This window comes from Schistocerca serialis, chromosome 6 (genome assembly GCF_023864345.2).
Source record: "Schistocerca serialis cubense isolate TAMUIC-IGC-003099 chromosome 6, iqSchSeri2.2, whole genome shotgun sequence".
NCBI lineage: Eukaryota > Metazoa > Arthropoda > Insecta > Orthoptera > Acrididae > Schistocerca > Schistocerca serialis.
In genome coordinates, this window is record NC_064643.1 from 528556457 (window position 1) to 528577625 (window position 21169).

Here is a 21169-nt window from a genome sequence, read left to right on the forward strand (position 1 = left end):
GGTGTACATCATAATAATGTAAATGACTATTGTGATTTTTTTTTTTGTGTTTACGTTGCTCGAGTGTAGAGACGGCCCACTTGCCTGATACTCCATGAAGCCGGGGCGCCTGAGGCGGCTGCCAATGATCCCGATGATGACTCCGTGGCGCTGGAAGCTGCCGACGTCGTCTGTCTCAGCACCGCGATTGTTGCGGCAGCCGTCGTTGGTGAAGACGGAGTGCGAGGAAACGGAGAGCAGTGCGGACAGCTTGATCTCGTCGTAGCTGAGGCAGGCGCTCAGCACCAGGGGCGGCCGCTCCTCGTCCGTACCCACCAGCTCCCAGCCGCCGTTGCCCTTGGTTCCATCCTGAAAACAGCAGCCGCACTCGTACCGATTAGCAACGCCGGTTTCCCGCTATTGTGTCATAATGACGTTTATACAGGATATATATCCGTTAGAGTCTGCAAGAATTTAACAGGACACAGAGGATGCTCCACTGAACAATTTGAGGTAGGGAACCTGGTGTCGGAGAAGCCAGCTTAACCCTTTCTTTGGCAAACAGTGAAAATAAAAATAAAAAAATTTCAGTACTTATATTTATTTATTATGCTTAAAGAAATACAATTCAGTCAGTTTTAGAAATTTTTGACAAAAATTTTTAAAATTATGAAATGTTGCTTACAAGCAACATTGCCAGCAGTAGACCACATTTATACATATTATAGAAAAAAAGTGTTTGCCAATAACCTCAAGCAAAAGGTTTCCTGTACGTGAATAATTTAATTTATAAACACATTTATGCATTCCTGCTGCGTAACAGAACTGTTTCATTTTCCCTTCTAGTTCTTCTTGCAATGGAATTTTCGGAAACAGTTCCTCTTTGGAACGAAGCACAATACTAGATTGCATTTTGAACACATGATTGTAGAAAATACAGATGGACAATAACGACAACGACCTTTGGGACCGTATACAGGTCAATGCTCCATATTATCATATCGGACATCTTGTGTAACAGTCGGAGCTGTTGGCTTCCTCCTCTTCTTTTGTGGTGGTGTTACATCTATTGAGGGCCTTCCTACTTTCCTTTTCGCTGAAAACATCAAACCATTGGCAATATCTGACCTGAATGACTTCAGTGAAGTCTTCTTGTCCAGAGATTCTCTTCGAAATACCAGTCATGCATTTACAACACTCAGATCTAGCATAAATCCAAACAGTCTCATGTACCAACACCTAGTTTTCATTGATATTCTGTAGAGCTCTATCAGCATACCAGTAAGATCAACTCCTATATGCTTGTTGTACTGACATACAATACTGGGACAGGGCATATCAATTCTTCTTTTTTCGTTGCTGTCCCATCATTTTACTGTTGAGAGTGGTTGGACACCAGAAAATGAGCTTGCAAGTATCAGATTTTATTGTTTTGAATATCCGCCGTAAGCATATGTAATATACTAATTACACATGTCCCAACTATGGGCAATGTTGCTCACAGGCAACATAAAAGTTTTATACTATTTACGTAATTCAAAACAATATTAGATTGAAATATTTCTGTTGTAAACTCACCTCTGGGTATTTCTTGAAGAAAATCTGCTAAGATTACTGCCAAATTATTGAAATCCACTCTTTCAGAACCAAAATAAGACACCCCTGTTGCTCACACGAGGAGATCTCTGTAACATCACTGCACAAACTGCCATCTCGTGTGGAAAACCTTGAACTATTACAACAACTGGCACTCGCAGTGCGTAAAGGAACGTTTCCTGGAGGCAACAATGCCAGTAAAAGGCACTGGGAAGTGTTTGTTGTCCCATAACGCCAACGTAAATTTGATGTTGCTTGAGAGCAACGCTGCCAAATAAAGGGTTAAGGAGATAAGAGGAATAAAGACACATTACTGCTTACTTTTTTTATTCAGGTTAGTTACAGTTAACTGCAAATACCATCACTGACACAGTGAACGTACCACTTGTACCTTACAAAATGTGCTGAAACTGATGGCCATCGACCTCAATGCAAGCATGACATCGACGAACAAGATTCTGACGCATCCTGACAAATTTCGCTGGTGGTTTTCGAATCACATCACAGGCAACTACAATTCTGGCAACTAATTCCATCTCCGTGTTCACTGGGGTCCCATACACAGCTGACTTTAGATATCCCCATAGGAAATAATCAAGTGGATTCAGGTCAGGTGAATTCGGAAGCCATGGAATAGGACCTCCCCTTCCAACCCAGCGATCAGGAAATACACCATTGAGATGGTTGCAGATATACGAACTGAAGTGAGGCGGTTCACCATCATGTTGTGTCCACATCCTCTAACGAATAGCCAAGGTTACGTTCTTCAAGTACAGATGGCCAAGTAGAAGATATGGCCCAATGAGATTGTCGCCTACAATGCCAGCCCAGACATTCACAGCAAAACGTACTAGATGGTGTGACTGTAATACAGCGTGAGCGTTTTTCTCACCTCACCATGGTTCTTTCTGCTCTTTGAAATTCCATCAGAATCAAGTGAGACCTCGTCAGTAAACAGCACAATTTGGAGGAAATCCAGTCCATCAATCCATTGTTGGCGCAGCCACTGACACAATGCGACTCTTTGTGTAAAGCCAATCACAAGCATTGCGTGGTCTCGTTGTGGTTGATATAGATGTAATTGTTGCTCGTGGAGTACTCGTCACACGCTAGTACACACATCAAAAAAAGTTTTGCATCACCCCAGTTCCCAGAATTTCTGAAGGTAGACGTTGACTGTGGATATTGTACCACAGACACAGTACCTCTGACTGTTCAGAGATGTCACTAAAGCCGCCCAGAGATGTAAACAACCATGGATGAGCAGCGCCTATTAGACCGAGGGGGTCTGACAGTCGATCACTTCAATCATTCCACCAGGAAGGATGTACACGGATCGTGTTGTCTGTAGTTCAGCCATGCCTAGATGGTCAATACCGCGGTGTGATCGAGTCTGCAGTGTTACTTTGTGCCAGGAAGGGGTCTCAACAAGGGAAGTGTCCAGGCGTCTTGGAGTGAATCAAAGTGACCGTTGTTCGGACATGGAGGAGATATAGAGAGACAGGAACTGTCGATGACATGCCTCGCTCAGGCCTCCCAAGGGCTACTACCGCAGTGGATGACCACTACCTACGGATTACGGCTCGGAGGAACCCTAACGGCAACCCCACCCTCTTGAATAATTATTTTCGTGCAGCCATAGGACGTCGTGTTACGACTCAAACTGTGCGCAATAGTCTGCATCACGCGCAACTTCACTCCCGACATCCATGGCGGGGTCCATCATTTGCAACCACGACACCATGCAGCGCGGTACAGATGGGCCCAACAATATTCCGAATGGACCGTTCAGGATTGGTACGACATTCTCTTCACTGATGAGTGTCGCAAATGCCTTCAACCAGACAATCGTCAGAGACGTGTTTGGAGGCAACCCGGTCAGGCCGAACGCTTTAGACACGCTGTCAAGTGCAGCAAGGTGGAGGTTCCCTGCTGTTTTGGGGTGGCGTTATTTGGGGCCGACGTACGCCGCTGGTGGTCGTAGAAGGCGCCGTAATGGCTATACGATACGTGAATGCCATCATCCGATCGATAGTGTAACCATATCGGCAGCATATTGACGAGGCATTCGTCTTCATGGACGACAATTCACGCCCCCATCATGCACACCTTGTGAATGACTTCCTTCAGGATAACAATATTGCTTGACTAGAGTGGCAAGCATTTTCTCCAGACATGAACCCTATCAAAGCTCCCTAGGATAGATTGAAAAGGGCTATTTATGGACGACGTGACGCACCAACCACTCTGAGGGATCTACGCCGAATCGCTGTTGAGAAATGGGACAATCTGGACCAACAGTGCCTTGATGAACTTGTGGATAGTATGCTACGACGAATACAGGCATGCATCAATGCAAGAAGACGTGCTACTGGGTATTAGAGGTACCAGTGTGTACAGCAGTCTGGACCACCACCTCTGAAGGTCTCGCTGTATGGTGGTACAACATGCAATGTGTGGTTTTTATGAGCAATAAAAAGCGCGGAATGATGTTTATGTTGCTCTCTATTCCAATTTTCTGTACAGGTTCCGAAACTCTCGGAACCAAGGTGATGCAAAACTTTTTTTGATGTGTGTATGTTCAGCGACCATTTCACGTGCATTACGACGAGTACTTGAAGCGAAGTCCAGTGCAACACGTTCCATCATCTGCTCTTCAAAATCGGATGTGTGAGTGCTCCTCATGTTGCAAGTTTTCTCGTTTCTCCTTTCCAATGAACCAGTCTCCTGCATTCGTCGATCGAGAGAAGTAAGCACTCGTCGTGGTGGATGATGCCTGTTAGGAAATCGTTCCCTATACAACGTTTCAGCAGCGAATGCCTTGCAACGTACTTCCCATCCACAAGGTGCATGTCAGCGAGTTCTGCGAAACTGTAGCGGTACCGCTCCGTTATATTGTACTGTACATCTCTGAATAGCACTGAGTAATGAATGGGACTGTTAATTAATGTAGGTTGATTCTTACAAAGAAGCAACCTACATTAATTGTACACAGCCACTGTCTCACCATGTCAGTTTTAGACAAAATAGCAATGGGACTGTCGTTGATCCATAGCACGTTCTGTCATGGAACAATGTAAATACGATACAACAGAACCACCTTATGGACAAGTAATGTAAACAAAACCTGCTTCATGACTTGCTAGTAATCAGGCTTGTTCTCCTTGTTTCCTTGCAGGGAATAAAGAATGTACTTGTAAATAAGCACCACAGTATGCGTAAACTTGTATACATGTTGCGCCGGCCCGGGTGGCCGAGCGGTTCTAGGCGCTACAGTCTGGAACCGCGCGACCGCTACGGTCGCAGGTTCGAATCCTGCCTCGGGCATGGATGTGTGTGATGTCCTTAGGTTTGTTAGGTTTAAGTAGTTCTAAGTTCTATGGGACTGATGACCTCAGAAGTAAAGTCCCGTAGTGCTCAGAGCCATTTTTGTATGCATGTTTATTGCAAGTATGCTGGAAATCAGTAATGCTAGACAATGAGATAGACAAGTTTACTTCCATATCTTCTTAAGCTGGCTTCTCAGACCCAAGGTTCCCTACCTCAAATTGTTGTGTGGACCATTCTCTATGTCCCGTTACATTTCCACTCGCTCTTACGGGAGCACCCTACATACACCAGTTGGATAAATCTGTGGAAACACCGTGAGAAACACATGCTTGAATATAAATGCAGATGCTAGCTGAGCCTGCAGCTGCGCTATATTATTTGACTACAAATGGCACATATGCAATGTCAATACGTTGAAAACGCCAGTCGTGGTCACAACCGTGTTCTGTGTAGTTGAAGTGTTTCGCAGTGAACATATAGTGCGTAGTGGAGCGATCACTCTGTTGTAGAAATAATTCAAGCAATCTTGGCTTTTGAATTATTTCTAGTTACAAGTGTTTTATCTTGAAGCTAAGTGAATTCGAAAGTGGGGAAAATCGTTGGTGCTCGTGTGGTAAGTGCTTACGTGACCAAGGCAGCCAAGATGTTTGGTGTTTCAAGAGACATCGTATCTAAGCTTTATACCGTGTACAAGGGCACGTAGGGGAGCTATGGCTCAAGTTTAAAAGAATAATTCACCATGCGCTAGATAGACATGTTCATAGTGGGAGGGAACCTCCATGATATAGAGTTACTAAAGATATTCTAAAGAAACAGAGATTACTGTATAATAGGTGTAAAACAATTCTAAAGAAACAGAGATTACTGTATAATAGGTGTAAAACAAAGTGCAGAGTTGTAGATACAGAGATCCTGAATGAAAAGAGTTTGGCTGTCAAGAGAGCGATGCGTGATGCCGTCAGTGACTGCCGCCACAGAATATTGTCAAATGATCTTCACAAAACCCAAAGAATTCTGGTTGTATGTAAAGGCTGTTAGTGGCACCAAAGTTAGTGTCCAGTCCCTAGTGAATGAAACAGGAACTGAAACTGAAGGCAGAAAAGCAGAAGCTGAAATGCCTAACTGCGTTTTCGACTTTATCTTTACAAAATAAAACCCCGGAGAACCGCTACAGTTTAACCCTCGTACCACTGAAAAGATGGATGAAGTAAGTATTAGCGTCAGTGGTGTTGAGAAACAACTGAAATAATTAAAATCGAACAAAGTCTCAAGCCCAACGATTCTATACCGAATTTTCGGATATCTTAGCCACTCTTCTAACTGTAATCTATCGTAGGTCCTAAAACAAAGAAACTGTGTCAAGTTCCTGGAGAAGACGCAGGTCACACTCGTCTACAAGAAGGTTAGTAGAAGTGGTCCACAAAACTACCGTACAGTATCTTTAACATGGATTTGTTGCAGAATCTTAGATCATATTCAGAGCCCAAACATAATGAAGTACCTTGAACAGAATGACGTCATCCACGGATTCCAAAAACGTCAATTGTGCGAAACCTAACTCAAACTTTTTTTCACATGATATACTGAAAGGTTTGGATCAAGGCAGTGAGGCAGATGCAGTATTTCTTGATTTCCGAAAAGCATTGACTCAATACCACACCTACGCTTATTGTCAAAAGCACAATCATATGGGATATTAAGTGAAATTTGTGACTGGGCTGAGGACTTTCTGGAAAGCAGCATTTTACCTTTGATGGAGAGTCATCGTCAAATGTAGAAGTAACTTAAGGTGTGCCCCTGGGAAGTTTGTTGGGACCCATGCTGTTCATGTTCTATATTAATGATCTAGCAGACAATATTAAGAGAAACCATAGCTTTTTTGCAGGTGATGCAGTTATCTATAATGAAGTATTGTCTGAAAGACAAGATTTCAAAGTGGTGCAGAGATTGGCAACTTGCTTTAAATGTTCAAAAATGTAAAATTGTGCACTTCACAAAACGAAAAAACATAGTATCCTACGATTACAATATCAGTGAATCATCTACATCTACATGGTTACTCTGCAATTCACACTTAAGTGCCTGGCAGAGGGTTCATCGAACCACTTTCATACTACTTCTCTACCATTCCTCTCTCGAATGGCGCGTGGGAAAAAGGAACAACTAAATCTTTCCTTTCGAGCTCTGATTTCTCTTATTTTATTATGATGATCATTTCTCTCTACATAGGTGGGTGTCAACAAAATATTTAAGCATTCGGAAGAGAAACTTGGTGATTGAAATTTCGTAAATAGATCTCGCCGCAAAGAAAACCGCCTTTGTTTGTGACTGCCACCCCAACTCGTGTATCATATCAGTGACACTCTCACCCCTGTTGCGCGATAACACGAAACGAGCTGCTCTTCTTTGCACTTTTTCGATGTCCTCCTTCAATCCTACCTGGTACGGATCCCACACCGCGCAGCAATATTCCAGCAGAGGACGGACAAGAGTAATGTAGGCTGTCTCTTTAGTGGGTTTGGCATATCTTCTAAGTGTTCTGCCAGCCTTCCCTACAATATTATCTAAGTGGTCTTTCCAATTTAAGTTGCTCGTAATTGTAATTCCTAGGTATTTCGTCGAATTGACAGCGCTTAGATTTGTGCGATTTATCGTATACCCAAAATTTATCGGATTTCTTTTAGTACCCATGTGGATGACCTCGCACTTTTCTTTGTTCAGTGTGAATTGCCACTTTTGGCACCATACAGAAATTCTCTCTAGATCATTTTGTAGTTGGAATTGATCGTCTGATGATTTTACTAGAAGGTAAATTACAGCGCCATCTGCAAACAATCTAAGGGGGCTGCTCAGATTATCACCTAGATCATTTATATAAATCAGGAACAACAGAGGGCCTATGACACTACCTTGCGGAACGCCAGATATCATTTCTGTTCTACTCGATGATTTACCGTCTATCACTACGAGCTGTGACCTCTCTGAGAGGAAATCACGAATAGTCACACAACTGAGACGATACTCCATATATACGCAATTTGATTAATAGTCGCTTGTGAGGAACGGTATCAAAAGCCTTCTGGAAATCGAGGAATGTGGAATAGATCTGAGATCCCTTGTTGACAGCACTCATTACTTCATGGGAATAAAGAGCTGTGTTGCACAAGAACGATATTTTCTGAATCCGTGTTGGTTATGTATGAATAAGTCATTTTCTTCAAGGTGATTCATAATGTTCAAGAACAGTATGTGCTCCAAAATCCGACTGCAAATTGAGGTCAGTGATATGGGTCTGTAATTCAATGGGTTACTCCTATTTCCTTTCTTGAATATTGGTGTGACCTGTTAGAATCGGCAAATTCATACAAATACCTGGGTGTAACGCTTTGTACGGATATGAAATGGAGTGATCATATAGTCTCAGTCGTGGGTAAACCAGGTGGTAGATTTCGGTTTATTGGAAGTATGCTGGAGAAGTGCAATCACTTTACAAAGTAGGTTGCTACAGATCACTCGTGGGGCCGATGGGATACTGTTCAAGTGTGTGGCACCCGTACCAAACAGCACTAACAGAAATATAGGACGTATACAGAGAAGGGAAGCACTAATGGTCACAGATCTGTTTGATCTGTGGGCGAGTGTTACAGAGATACTGAAGGAACTGAACTGGCAGACTCTTTAAGATAGATGTAAACTATCTCGACGAAGTCTGTTAACAAAGTTTCAAGAACCGGCTTCAAATGGTGACTAGGAGTATACTACAACCCCCCTACGTATTGTTCACATGGGGATCTTGAGGATAAGATTAGAATAATTACAGCACGCACAGCGCTCCATATGTGAATGGAATGGGAAGAAACCCTAATAACTGGTATAACGGGACGTACCCTCTGCCAGCGGAATACCATCATCCGCTAAGGCACAGTGCGGATGAAGTTGTGTGTTGAGTGATCGTGACGGACGGTTATTGAAGAGGATTGTGACGAAAAATAAGAGGACGACAGCGGCAAAAATCGTTCCGCAACTGAACGTCGCACTCGTGAACCCTGTCAGCACCAAAACAACATGAAGGGAGCTCAACGAGCAGGGAATTTCAGGGCGAGATGGAATCACAAAACCTCTCACCTGTGAAGCAAATGTCCGTAACAGGAAAAATGGTGCCGAAGCCTTAAAAACGTGGACAAGGGAGCAATGGAAGAAAGTCTTTTAGCCGAAAGAGTCTTGTTCTACTCTGCTTCCAACTTCTCGCCGAGTTTACTTACCAGGAGTGATACATGGCGGGGGTTCAGAGATGATTTGGGCAACCTTATCGTGGTATTCCGTGGGCCCCATATCAGCAAATATACAGGGGGAGGAAAGTCTTTTTTGAGCAATTTATTTTAAGCTGCCCACAATCCAAAGGTTGGATTGAACATCACTACAATTGGAGTCACGAACGATGGCGGTCGAGTTTAGCATGTTTTGCGCACCTACGACGTGTGACCAAAAAGTAAAGGGATTCTTTTAATTTTACGGGCTTTGTACATCCGATTTAAAAAAAAATTATCTTGTTGGTACAAATGTTCCTGATGCATGTTTGCATTTTTAGCTGTCTTGAATAATTAGTTTATTGTTGACAGTCCAAAAGGTTGTACGCGAATTATTACTTTCGAAATGGATGGATCAAAGAACCTGCATTAAATTAAGCTTGACAAATGGAATACAGTGTAGCACCGCATTCTAAATGTTGACTGTTGTTTTTAGGTTACCTACTATGAGTAAGAAAAGAGTTTGCGAGTGGTATAAACGTTTCAAAGAGGGTCAAGAAGACGTTGCAGACGACGACCACCCTGGGTACCCTAGCAGATTGATTATTGACGACAACGTGGAAGAAGTAAAGAAAATGGTTCTGGAAAATCGCAGAATCACTATCACAGACGTTGCAGATGATGTCAGCACAGACTATCATAACAGTTGCGACACTCTGCCTTGTTGCCGCGAGGGATTAGCCGAGCGGTCTCAGGCGCTGCAGTCATGGACTGTGCGGCTGGTCCCGGCGGAGGTTCGAGTCCTCCCTCGGGCATGGGTGTGTGTGTATAGATTTCACACACATTTGAACATTTTGTATCTGCCTTGTTCTTGTTACCCACAGCGACAGCAGCGCCCCAAGCGGCCAGCAAGTGACACTTCCGAAAGCGAATATTATCGTTTACATTGATTTGTAACATACTTTTTACAATAGGGAACGTTTGTACCGTCATAAAAATCGACAATTAGTTAAAAATGACACGACGTTCGTCATTATTTAGTTTCCTAATGACGCTAAGACGTAAGAAACGACACATGTAAGCAGACTTTATTGAAGGTTCTCTTGTAACATACAGACATTTACGGAATAATGTTGTTTTCCTTTAATAACTAAAAATTGCTGATAGGCACCAGAAGATTTTTTTTTGTGACTTTACTCTCCTGACTGGCGTTGTGGCCGTGCGGTTCTAGGTGCTTCAGTCCGGAACCGCGCTGCTGCAACGGTCACAGGTTCGAATTCTGCCTCGGGCATGGATGTGTGAGGTGTCCTTAGGTTAGTTCGGTTTAAGTAGTTCTAAGTCTAAGGGACGGATGATCTCAGATGTTAAGTCCCATAGTGCTCAGAGCCATTTGAACCATTTTTTTCTCCTGACTGGTTTGATGCTGGCCACCACGAGTTCCTCTCCTACGTCAACCCCTTCATCTCAGAGTAGCACTTGTAACCTACGTCCTTATTTATCTGCTGGATGTAGTTCAATCTCTGCAATCTTTTCCTCTACAGTTTTTTCCCCCTGCAGATCCTTCTAATACCGTGGAAGCTATTCTGTGATGTCTTAACAGATTACCATATCATCCTGTCCCTTCTTCTTGTCAGTATTTTCCACATATCCCTTCCTTCGCCGATTCTTCAGAGAACCTCCTCATTACTTACCCTATCAGTTCACCTAATTTTCAACATTCTTGTGTAGTACCTCATCTCAAATGCTTCAGTTCTCTTCTGTTCCCATTTTCCCACAGACCAAGAGTCATACAATGCTGTGCTCAAAACGTACATTCTCAGAAATTTCGTCTTCAAATTAAGGCCTATGTTTGATATTAATACACTTCTCTTGGCCTGGAATGCTCTTCTTTTTTTTCCAGTGTTAGTCTGCTTTTTATGTCTTCCCTGCTCCGTCTGTCTTGGGTTATATTGCTGCTTAGGTAACAGAATTCCTTAACTTTTTCTAGTTTGTGATCACCAATCCTGATGCTAAGTTTTTCGCTGTTATCATTCCTGCTACTTCTCACTACTTCCGACACTCCTGTAAGTCTTCTTCACTTTCGCTGAGGATAGCAATATCCCGAGGGAATCTTAACATTGATATTTTAATTCCACTCCTGAATCTTTCTTTTATTTCCATCAATGCTTCGATGTATAGATTGAACAATGGGGACAAAGGACTACTTCCCTGTGTCTTACACCGTTGTTAATCCGAGCACTTCGTTCTTCGTCTTCCAATCTATTGCTCCCTTTTGTTTCGTGTACATATTGTATATTACCCGGCTTCCCCTATAGCTTACTCCTATTTTTCTCAGAATTTCGAACGTCTTGCGCCATTTTACACAGTCAAACGCTTTTTTCAGGTCGACAAATCCTATGAACGTGTCTTGATTTTTCTTTAGTTTTGCTTCTATTATCAATCGCAACGTCACAATCGCCTCACTGATGCCTTTCCCGTTCCTAAAGCCAAACTGATCGTCGTCTAACACATTAACACATCCTCAATTTTCTTCCCCCCCCCCCCCCCCCCATTTCCGTCATTCTTGTCAGCAACTATTTGGATGAGGTGTTAAGCTGATTGTGCGATAATTCTCGCACTCGTCGGCTCTTACAGTCTTCAGAATTGTGTGGAAGATGTTTCTCCGAAAGTTGGATGGTATATCGCCAGACTTATACATTCTATACACCAGTGTGAATAGTCGTTTTGTTGCCACCTTCGTCAATGATTTTAGAAATTCTGATGGAATGTTATCTATCCCTACTAACTTATTCGATCATAAGTCGCCCAAAGCTCATCTGAATTCTGATTCTAATACTGGATCCCCTATCTCTTTTGTATCGACTCCTGTTCCCGCTTCCATCACGCCATCAGATTATTCGCCCTCATAGAGGCCTTCAATGTACTCTTTCCATCTATCCGCTTTCTCCTCTGCATTTCACAATGGAATTCACATTACAGCCTTAATGTTTCTACCCTTCATTTTAATGTCACACAAGGTTGTTTTGACTTTTCTATATGTTGAGTCAGTCCTTCCGACAATCATTCCTTTTTCGATTTCTTCACTTTTTTCATTCACCCTTTTCGCCTTGGCTTTCCCACACTTCCTGTTTATTTCATCCCTAAGTGACTTTTATTTCTGTATTCCTGAATTTCTCTGAACTTTCTTGTCCTTCTTTAGTCGATTAGCTGAAGTATTTCTTCTATTACCCAATGGTATTTCTTCTAGTATCCATTGTTTCTTCCCAGTTACCTTCTTCGTACCTACGTTTTCCTTTCCAATTTCTGTGATTGCCCTTTTTGGAGATGTCCATTCCTCTTCAACCTAACTGCATACTGAGCTACTCGTTATCGTAGTGTCTGTAGCCTCAGAGAACTTCAAGCAAATCTCCTCATTCCTTAGTACTTCCATACCCCACTTCTTCCTGGCTAATCTCTTGAACTTCAGTCTACTTTTCATCACTACTAATTTGTGATCTGAGTCTGTACCTGCTCCAGGGTACTCCTGACAATCCAGTGTCTGACTGCGGATTTTTTGTTTGACCATGGTGTACTCTAACTGAAATCTTCCCGTATCTTCCGCCCGTTTCCAAGTGTACCTTCTCATCTTGTGATTCTTGAACAGGTTATTCGCTATTACCAATCGAAATTTATTGCAGAACTCAATTAGTCTTTCTCCTCTGTTATTCCTAGTACCGAGCCCATATTCTCCCGTAACTCCTTGTTCTACTCCTTGGAAAGCAACAGAAATATATGCTTCTCATACATGAAATATGTGTTTATATTCTCTTGCTTTCAGCGGAATAAGCTGCAAATATACACATATTCGAAAGTATTTCTTCGTGAATAAGTTGTAGCTTATGTCACTGAATCAATGTGATTCGTCTGTTTTACATGTATTTACGATCATTCATGTCTCTTGATTATTTATTGACGCATGGAATGCAAAAACATAACCACTATTTTGTTAATTTTGCAGAAAATTATTAAAACCAAACATTACGCTGACGACGCAATTCTAGTATCGCCCCAACTGTCTTACGGTAACAATTTTCGCACGAGAGAATGTTGTGATTGTATAAATTAGACTGTGATGCCACGGTATCCTTCGGCTCATGCTAAGCTATTTATTCTGATGTTTTGGGCATGAAACGTATAGCAGCAAAGTTTGTTTCGAAATTGTTGAATTTCTACCAAAAAAAAAACGTCGCAAAGACACTGCTCAGGAATTGCTGAATGAAGTCGACAACGATCCGCAGCTTCCAAAGGAGGTTATAAAAGGTGACGGAACATGGGTATACGGGTATGATGTCGAAATCAAGACCCAATCGTCCCAGTGGAAACTGCCTAAAGTGCTAAGACGGACAAAAATTCAACAAATTCGATCATATATGGAGGTTCTTCCCACTGTTTTCTTCGATGACAATGAGAAATGTGGTACTACAGAAGAATGCTGAAGATAAGGTGGGTAGATCACGTAACTAATGAGGAGGTATTGAATAGGATTGGGGAGAAGAGAAGTTTGTGCCACAACTTGACTAGAAGAAGGGATCGGTTGGTAGGACATGTTTTGAGGCATCAAGGGATCACAAATTTAGCATTGGAGGGCAGCGTGGACGGTAAAAATCGCAGAGGGAGACCAAGAGATGAATACACTAAGCAGATTCAGAAGGATGTAGGTTGCAGTAGGTACTGGGAGATGAAGAAGCTTGCACAGGATAGAGTAGCATGGAGAGCTGCATCAAACCAGTCTCAGGACTGAAGATCACAACAACAACAATGAGTTAGTTCATCATGACTTCTGCCTTATGGTCATACAGAAAGGAACACTACCTGGAAGTTATGCGCTGTTTGCAGGAAGCAGTCTGAAGAAAACGACCAGAATTGTGGCCAGACCACACGTGGAAACTGCATCACGGTAATGCTTCCGCCCAATTTAATGCTTGTTCGTGATTTTTTGGCAAAAAAACAAAATTGTTACATTGCCTCAGCCACCGTATTTGTCGGACATGGCCCCAAGCGACTCGTTTCTGTTCCCGAGGTTTGATAGAACCATGAAATGACGTCATTTTGCCACCAGTGGTGAGATAAAAATAGAATCGTTGAAGGAGATGAACACCATAAGGAAAACTGAGTTCCAGAAGTGCTTCCAAGATTGCAAAAAGCGCCGGTACAAGTATACTATATCTGATGGGAATTACTTTGAAAAGGACAAAGTTCATGTTCTTTAAGAAAGACAAAAATTCTCGTTACACCTCGTACGTCATGCATTCTCCGACAGCCAATGAGCGTTCAGTAGTGCTCTGAGCGCTCTATTGTGAATGTCGTAGCAAATGTGAGGATTAAACACGATCGCAGCGAGCTATTTAGTGAATTTTCATTCCGTTTATTGGGAGTTGTCATCGCTGATAGTGGTGGTAATTGATACATTCTTCATAAGCAAGCGAGAGACATAATTTCCAGGACACACGCTTCTTCAAGCGCAAAGAACGAGTCTGCCCGTACCGAAACTGTCGCTTAGGACCGTGCCTTGACCTTCGCGAACCGCCATCGTTCGTAATTCGGACTGTAGTTGTGGTCCTGTTGGAGGTGGTAAACCGCTGCCTTCCTCTGACCAAGTAACTGACATAACTAGTTACAGGGGATCTACAGTTTAAAGTACACTCCGTACCATGGTGCAGCTTACCATTTTCACGTATACAGTACATTGCCAGAAGTAAAAGAAGAATAAGTGACAGAAAAAATCCTAGGATCGACTGAGTGTTGAACCCAGACTCCTAGGACCGACTAGCAGTCGAATACGAAACATTGGCATTTGTCGTCTGGCACTTACCTACTAAGACCCGAGGTATACTCGATTGTAAAAAAGGCTTAATCATCACAGAAATCCGCAAATAATTCTTTCCATATGAAAAGAAGCACCGAGTGGTCGTAAAATCTAGATTCATTTCTAAGAAATAACAGACGTATCTACGTAATACATCAAGATACTCCATTTTTGTTATATTGGGGGCCATTCTCTTTTTCAATTTAGCCAAGAAGAATTAGTGCGATAGAGAATGCGTGCGCGCTGTTGGTGGGGGATTGCGAGATTTATCTAATATGGAGGTAACATAGAAGACACTCGGAAATTTCACAAGACGCCACCGACAAGAATAAACATGTAGTTACTTGCCAGTAAGTTCCAAAGAACTGGAAACATTACCAACGAAACGCTCGTCACGAGACTTCCCGTACCACAAGAGACCGTTCAGCGGATCAGAGACGCAGTCGAAAGAGGTCCGAATGCATCAAGTTGTTGGTTAAGCGACGAGTTTGACATGCCAAAATCAACGGTTTCGAAAGTTTTACGCTTTATGGTAAAGAAACAAGTGTACCACACTCGATGTTTCACAGACTAGACCACGAAGATACGCTTCTCGCCGGCCGGAGTGGCCGTGCGGTTCTAGGCGCTACAGTCTGGAGCCGAGCGACCGCTCCGTCGCAGGTTCGAATCCTGCCTCGGGCATGGATGTATGTGATATTCTTAGGTTAGTTAGGTTTAATTAGTTCTAAGTTCTAGGCGACTGATGACCTCAGAAGTTAAGTCGCATAGTGCTCAGAGCCATTTGAACCATTTTACGCTTCTCGCAAGCTGTGTGTTATGATTTGATGGAAGCTTCACGCAGCGATCACATTATGTTTGGATCACATTATGTTTGCTAATCAGGCCGCATACCACGTCTGTCGCAAAGTTAATAAACGGAATTGCTGCCTGAGATGCAACGAGCCACCTCATGCTGTAACTGAACGGCAAAGAGACAAACCGAAAATTACAGGAAACCTTGGTATGCTGGAGCAATTCCTGGAATCACACTACAGCAAGAAGACGACATTGCTAACACTGCTGTGGCCCAACAGGGTGCAGCAACCCCTCATTTTGCTCTCGTAGGAAGGAGGTACAGGTACCTAAATCGAAGATTCACCAACAGATGGATAGGTAGAGGCTCAGCAAGACTGTCTAGTGCCTTCTACCGCCTTCGTCTGATTTGGATTTCTTCGCGTGGGTTACGTAAAGTCAACGGTGTACAAAACAGAGGTAATGGATCTACAGCACCTAAGAGCTTGAATCCGGTATGCAGCGTGGGCTGTTTCATAAGATATGCTTCAGAATTACTTGGGTCTGATCTTCAACAATGGAAGTAATGCTTCCAAGTGGACGGAGGCTGTGTTGAAGTACGCTGAAAGTGTGTACATAGATTGGAATATTTCTGGTTTAGTCAGCCATCATATTATGCTCCAAGAAGCTGTTCCCAGAGCAGTGGAGATACAAGAAGTATATAGATGTCGAAATGTGGTGTGAGGTACCTGTGACAGATGATAGATTCGGTACCATTCCCGTGAGAAAGACCGCCTGCATAATGCTACTGCTCTGTGATTGGCTGCTGTGTTCGGAGCAAGGGCGCCAAAATGTTAAAGTATAGTTATTATTATTAGTTAAACTACTCATTGGAATGACTTCACTTTTTAATATAAATATCTCTCAACAGCTGACTATCAATCAGTCATTTTAGAATTATTAAAAACAATTTAAATAAAAAACAAAAGACTGACGAAATTGCAGACGAAGCACTTCGGAAGCGTTCGGGTCACGCCTTTTCTGGTATGGCGCGCGAAGTGTTTCGGGCCGTTCGTCACTCTGGATTAGGCAGTCGAGAAGAACGGACATATTGTCTGTGGCAGGATGTGTTTGCCAGTATTCAGTATTACACGATTCACTCCGGTAGTCATGAGGCACAGACACGTGCCACAAATAGTGTAAAGATACATTTTCGTAAACATTGTGTTTGATCATGTACTTTGCTGTATCAGAAGGTGTTGTATAAAGATCATGTAGTCCTCTCGTGCGGCTATATTAAAATACGCGAGTGGCATCCCAATGAAGTGATTCATTATTTCAGAACAGAACCTCGCTAAAAGTCAGTTTCAGTCTGAAGATACAGAACCTATGACCTGCGTGCTGTTTTCTGCGTTGGGGACATCAACTTGAAGACAGTAGGTTAGTGAACTATAACAGAACCTTCGTATTCCACACAGTGCAGTGGAAACATCTAGGCGCCTCACGTGTACTGCATGCACAGTACAAATGTGCTCAGTGACACGTCATCTGCAGTAATGCAGAGCAGGTAGAGGAGGATGATCGTTATTAACGCCAACAATCAAATCATTCTTCCTTTCTTGCCGCAAGATTTATAGTAAATATAAACGTCTATTGAGTAAAAGCAGTCTAAGACAAAAAAGACGACGCACCATGAAGGAAGTATCTGAACGGGACGGAAATCGGTAGACGTGATGTACAAGTATAGACAAACAAATTATTACTATTTCAGAAAAAAATGGATAACATACTCAAGAGAAAGAGCTTCACAAATTAAGCAAGACAGTAATGTGTTGTCCCACCATTGGCCTTTATGCAATCAGTTATTCGGTTTGGCACTGATTGACAAAATTTTGGGTTGTCCTCCTGAGAGATACCGTTGCAAATTCTGTCCAATTGGCGCGTTAGATAGTCAAACTTTCGAGCTCGTTTGAGGACCATTACTTACGGTTGTCGAGAAGTACGGTGGGCGACAGTCATTTTGGTATGACACCGCACTCTGGGGCGACTCGAGACACGTCTTCCGTCTGGAATATCAATGACTGGAGTAGAATTGTCTTCAGCGATAATTGCTACTTCGAACAGAGCCCTCATGACCAGCTTAGACGTATCTGGAGACGCCCCGGCATGTCGCCCCCGCCATACGGCGCGACACCCAGGAGTGATGCTTTGGGGCGCCGTTTCATTTCATAGCAGGACTCCTTTGGTTGACATCTGCGGCACCCTTACAGTACAGCGGTACATCGACGATATTCTACTCTCCGTGTTGTTGCCCTTCATGGCACCATCCGGGGCTTTCATTTCACCAAGAAACTGCCCGTCCGCACACGGCAAGAGTTTCTATTGCTTGTCTTCGTGCTTGTCACACCCTACCTTGGCCAGCAAGCTCGCCGGATCTCTGCCCAATTAACGTTTGGAACATTATGGGCAGGGCCCTCCAAACAACTAGAGAGTTTGACGACCTAACGCTCCAATTGGGCAGACTGTGGCACGATATCCCTCAGGAGGACATCCAGCAACTCTGTTAAACGATGGCAAGCTGAATAACTGCTTACCTAAGGGCCAGAGGTAGACTAACGGGACGGCCGCTGGGACCGAGCGGTTCTGGCGCTTCAGTCCGGAGCCGCGCTGCTGCTACGGTCGCAGCATCGAATCCTACATCTACATCTACATCTACATCTACATACATACTCCACAATCCACCATACGGTGTGTGGCGGAAGGTACCTCGTATTACAACTAGCATCTTCTCTCCCTGTTCCACTCCCAAACAGAACGAGGGAAAAATTACTGCCTTTATGCCTCTGTACGAGCCCTTATCTCTCTTATCTTATCTTTGTGGTCTTTCCGCGAAATATAAGTTGACCGCAGTAAAATTGTACTGCAGTCAGCCTCAAATGCTGGTTCTCTAAATTTTCTCAGTAACGATTCACGAAAAGAACGCTTCCTTTCCTCCAGAGACTCCCACCCGAGTTCCTGAAGCATTTCCGTAACACTCACGTGATGACCAAACCTACCAGTAACAAATCTAGCAGCCCGCCTCTGAATTGCTTCTATGTCCTCCCTCAATCCGACCTGATATGGATCCCAAACGCTCTAGCAGTACTCAAGAATAAGTCGTATTAGTGTTTTATAAGCGGTCTCCTTTACAGATGAACCACATCTTCCCAAAATTCTACCAATGGACCGAAGACGACTATCCGCCTTCCCCACAACTGCCATTACATGCTTGTCCCACTTCATATCGCTCTGCAATGTTACGCCCAAATATTTAATCGACGTGACTGTGTCAAGCGCTACACTACTAATGGAGTATTCCAACATTACGGGATTCTTTTTCCTATTCATCTGCATTAATTTACATTTATCTATATTTAGAGTTAGCTGCCATTCTTTACACCAGTCACAAATCCTGTCCAAGTCATCTTGTATCCTCCTACAGTCACTCAATGACGACACCTTCCCGTACACCACAGCCTTCCCGTACACCATGCCTCGGGCATGGATGTGTGTGATGTCCTTAGGTTAGTTAGGTTTAAGTAGACCTAAGTCTAGGGGACTGATGACCTCAGATGTTAAGTCCCACAGTGCTTAGAGCCATTTAAACCATTTTTTCGACTAACGTTTTTCTGACTTCCTCAGAAATCGTAATAATTTGTGTGTCTTCACATTTACATCTCTACATTTACGGATTTTCATCCCATTTGAATAACTCCTTTGCGGTGTGTCTTTTTTTCTTAGTGTGCACATCCATTTTTTATCCGAAAGTCACCGAGACTTCGTGTTCATCCCTGAATTGTGTAGAAAACTGCTGGCCATTAACAGTGCAACAGCGGGAATGATAGAAAATAATGAAATTTTATTTTTTATACATGAACAGTATAGTAGGAAGAAAAAATGATTAAATACTAGGTAATTCGATGGTAGACAGGGTACGAATTTAGTGTACAGAGCTACTGGCACTAGTGGGTGCAAAAATATCTCTAAGGCAGATGGGTATCTGATCGAAATGAGATACAGGTACCGTGCGAACTGTAAGCGCTACACCCTATTGGACAGCCTTGCACAACAGTCTTGAAAGAATGAATGGTTGCCGGTACGCATAAAGCAACTTGCTAGTGCAAAGATGACCTAATTTGGAGCTTCAGCCCTAGGAAGGCTAGACTGTTCGGCTGATCCCGGCGGTGGTTCGAGTCCTCCCTCGGGCATGGGTGTGTGTGTTTGTCCTTAGGATAATTTAGGTTAAGTAGGGTGTAAGCTTAGGGACTGATGACCTAAGCAGTTAAGTCCCATAAGATTTCACTCACATTTGAACATTTTTTTTCTAGGAAGAGTACCTGTAGTTGTTCTGTCGTTGGTTGTAATTTCTCATATAGAACCTCTTCTCGTGAAACGCAATCGCGAATATGGACAACCGTCAGCTGTGCAGTGGGATGACGACAATGGAAATTTGTGCCCGACAGGGACTCGAACCCGGATTTCCCGCTTACCGCCTTTCTACGGTTAGATTTTCCGAGCACGACAGGAGATTGCGCTTTTGGCGACGAGACTTTCTTGGGCACTACACAATACAGTTCCAACCAATTTGACTCTTGAAACTGCCTGCAGATTAAAACTGTGTGCCGGATCGCGACTAGAACCTGGGACCTTTGCCTTAGCGTGCTAGTGCTCACTTACTCAGCTACCCAAGCACGACACATGACCCACCCTCACAATTTTACTTCCACCATTTCCCCATCTCCTACCTTCCAAATTTCATAGAAGTTACCCTGCATACGTTGTTGGACTAGCACGCTTCGAAGAAAGGATATTGTGGAGACACGGTTTAGTCACAGCCTGGGGGATTAGCTCTAGAATGAATTCTCACCCTGCAGCTGTTAGTCCCGCAATGTACCAGTATGTCCGTGAAGCGTGGGAGGTAGGAGATGATGTACCAGCGGAGGTACAGCTGTGAGGACAGATCGTGAGTCACGCTTGGATAGCTCAGTCGGTAGAGCACTTGCCCGCTGAAGGCAAAGGTCCCAGGTTCTCTTTCCAGCTCCGCATTCATTTTTAATCTGGCCGGAGGTTTCAAATCAGTGCACATTCCGCTGCAGAGTGAACGTTCATTCTGGAAATTTGATATTTGTTGCGTGTCGCCTTCATGGTACTGCTTTTTTAATGGCCACCAATGTACTAGCCAGCAAAGAAACATCAGCATAACTTTTAAATCACCCAGGAAACAACTAATCTAACTATGGCGTCTTACCTGCATCAAGACCTATACTCTTGGCATGGCTGACTACTAAAAATGAATACCTGTGGTGTGCTATTCAGCCTAGAGCAAACCTCTCGGCCGGCCGGGGTGGCCGAGCGGTTCTAG

The 21169-nt window shown here is 43.4% G+C and overlaps 1 protein-coding gene across 1 annotated transcript in view; it reads right to left on the minus strand.

Moving 5' to 3' along the window:
• The window catches only part of LOC126484041 (uncharacterized), a 124963-nt gene that overhangs the window by 58730 nt on the left and 45064 nt on the right, over positions 1 to 21169 (minus strand). Inside the window, exon 3 of the mRNA XM_050107377.1 lies at positions 85 to 348. Within this exon, the coding sequence (XP_049963334.1) occupies positions 85 to 348 (264 nt within the window). The remainder of the gene's footprint in view (positions 1 to 84; positions 349 to 21169) is intronic.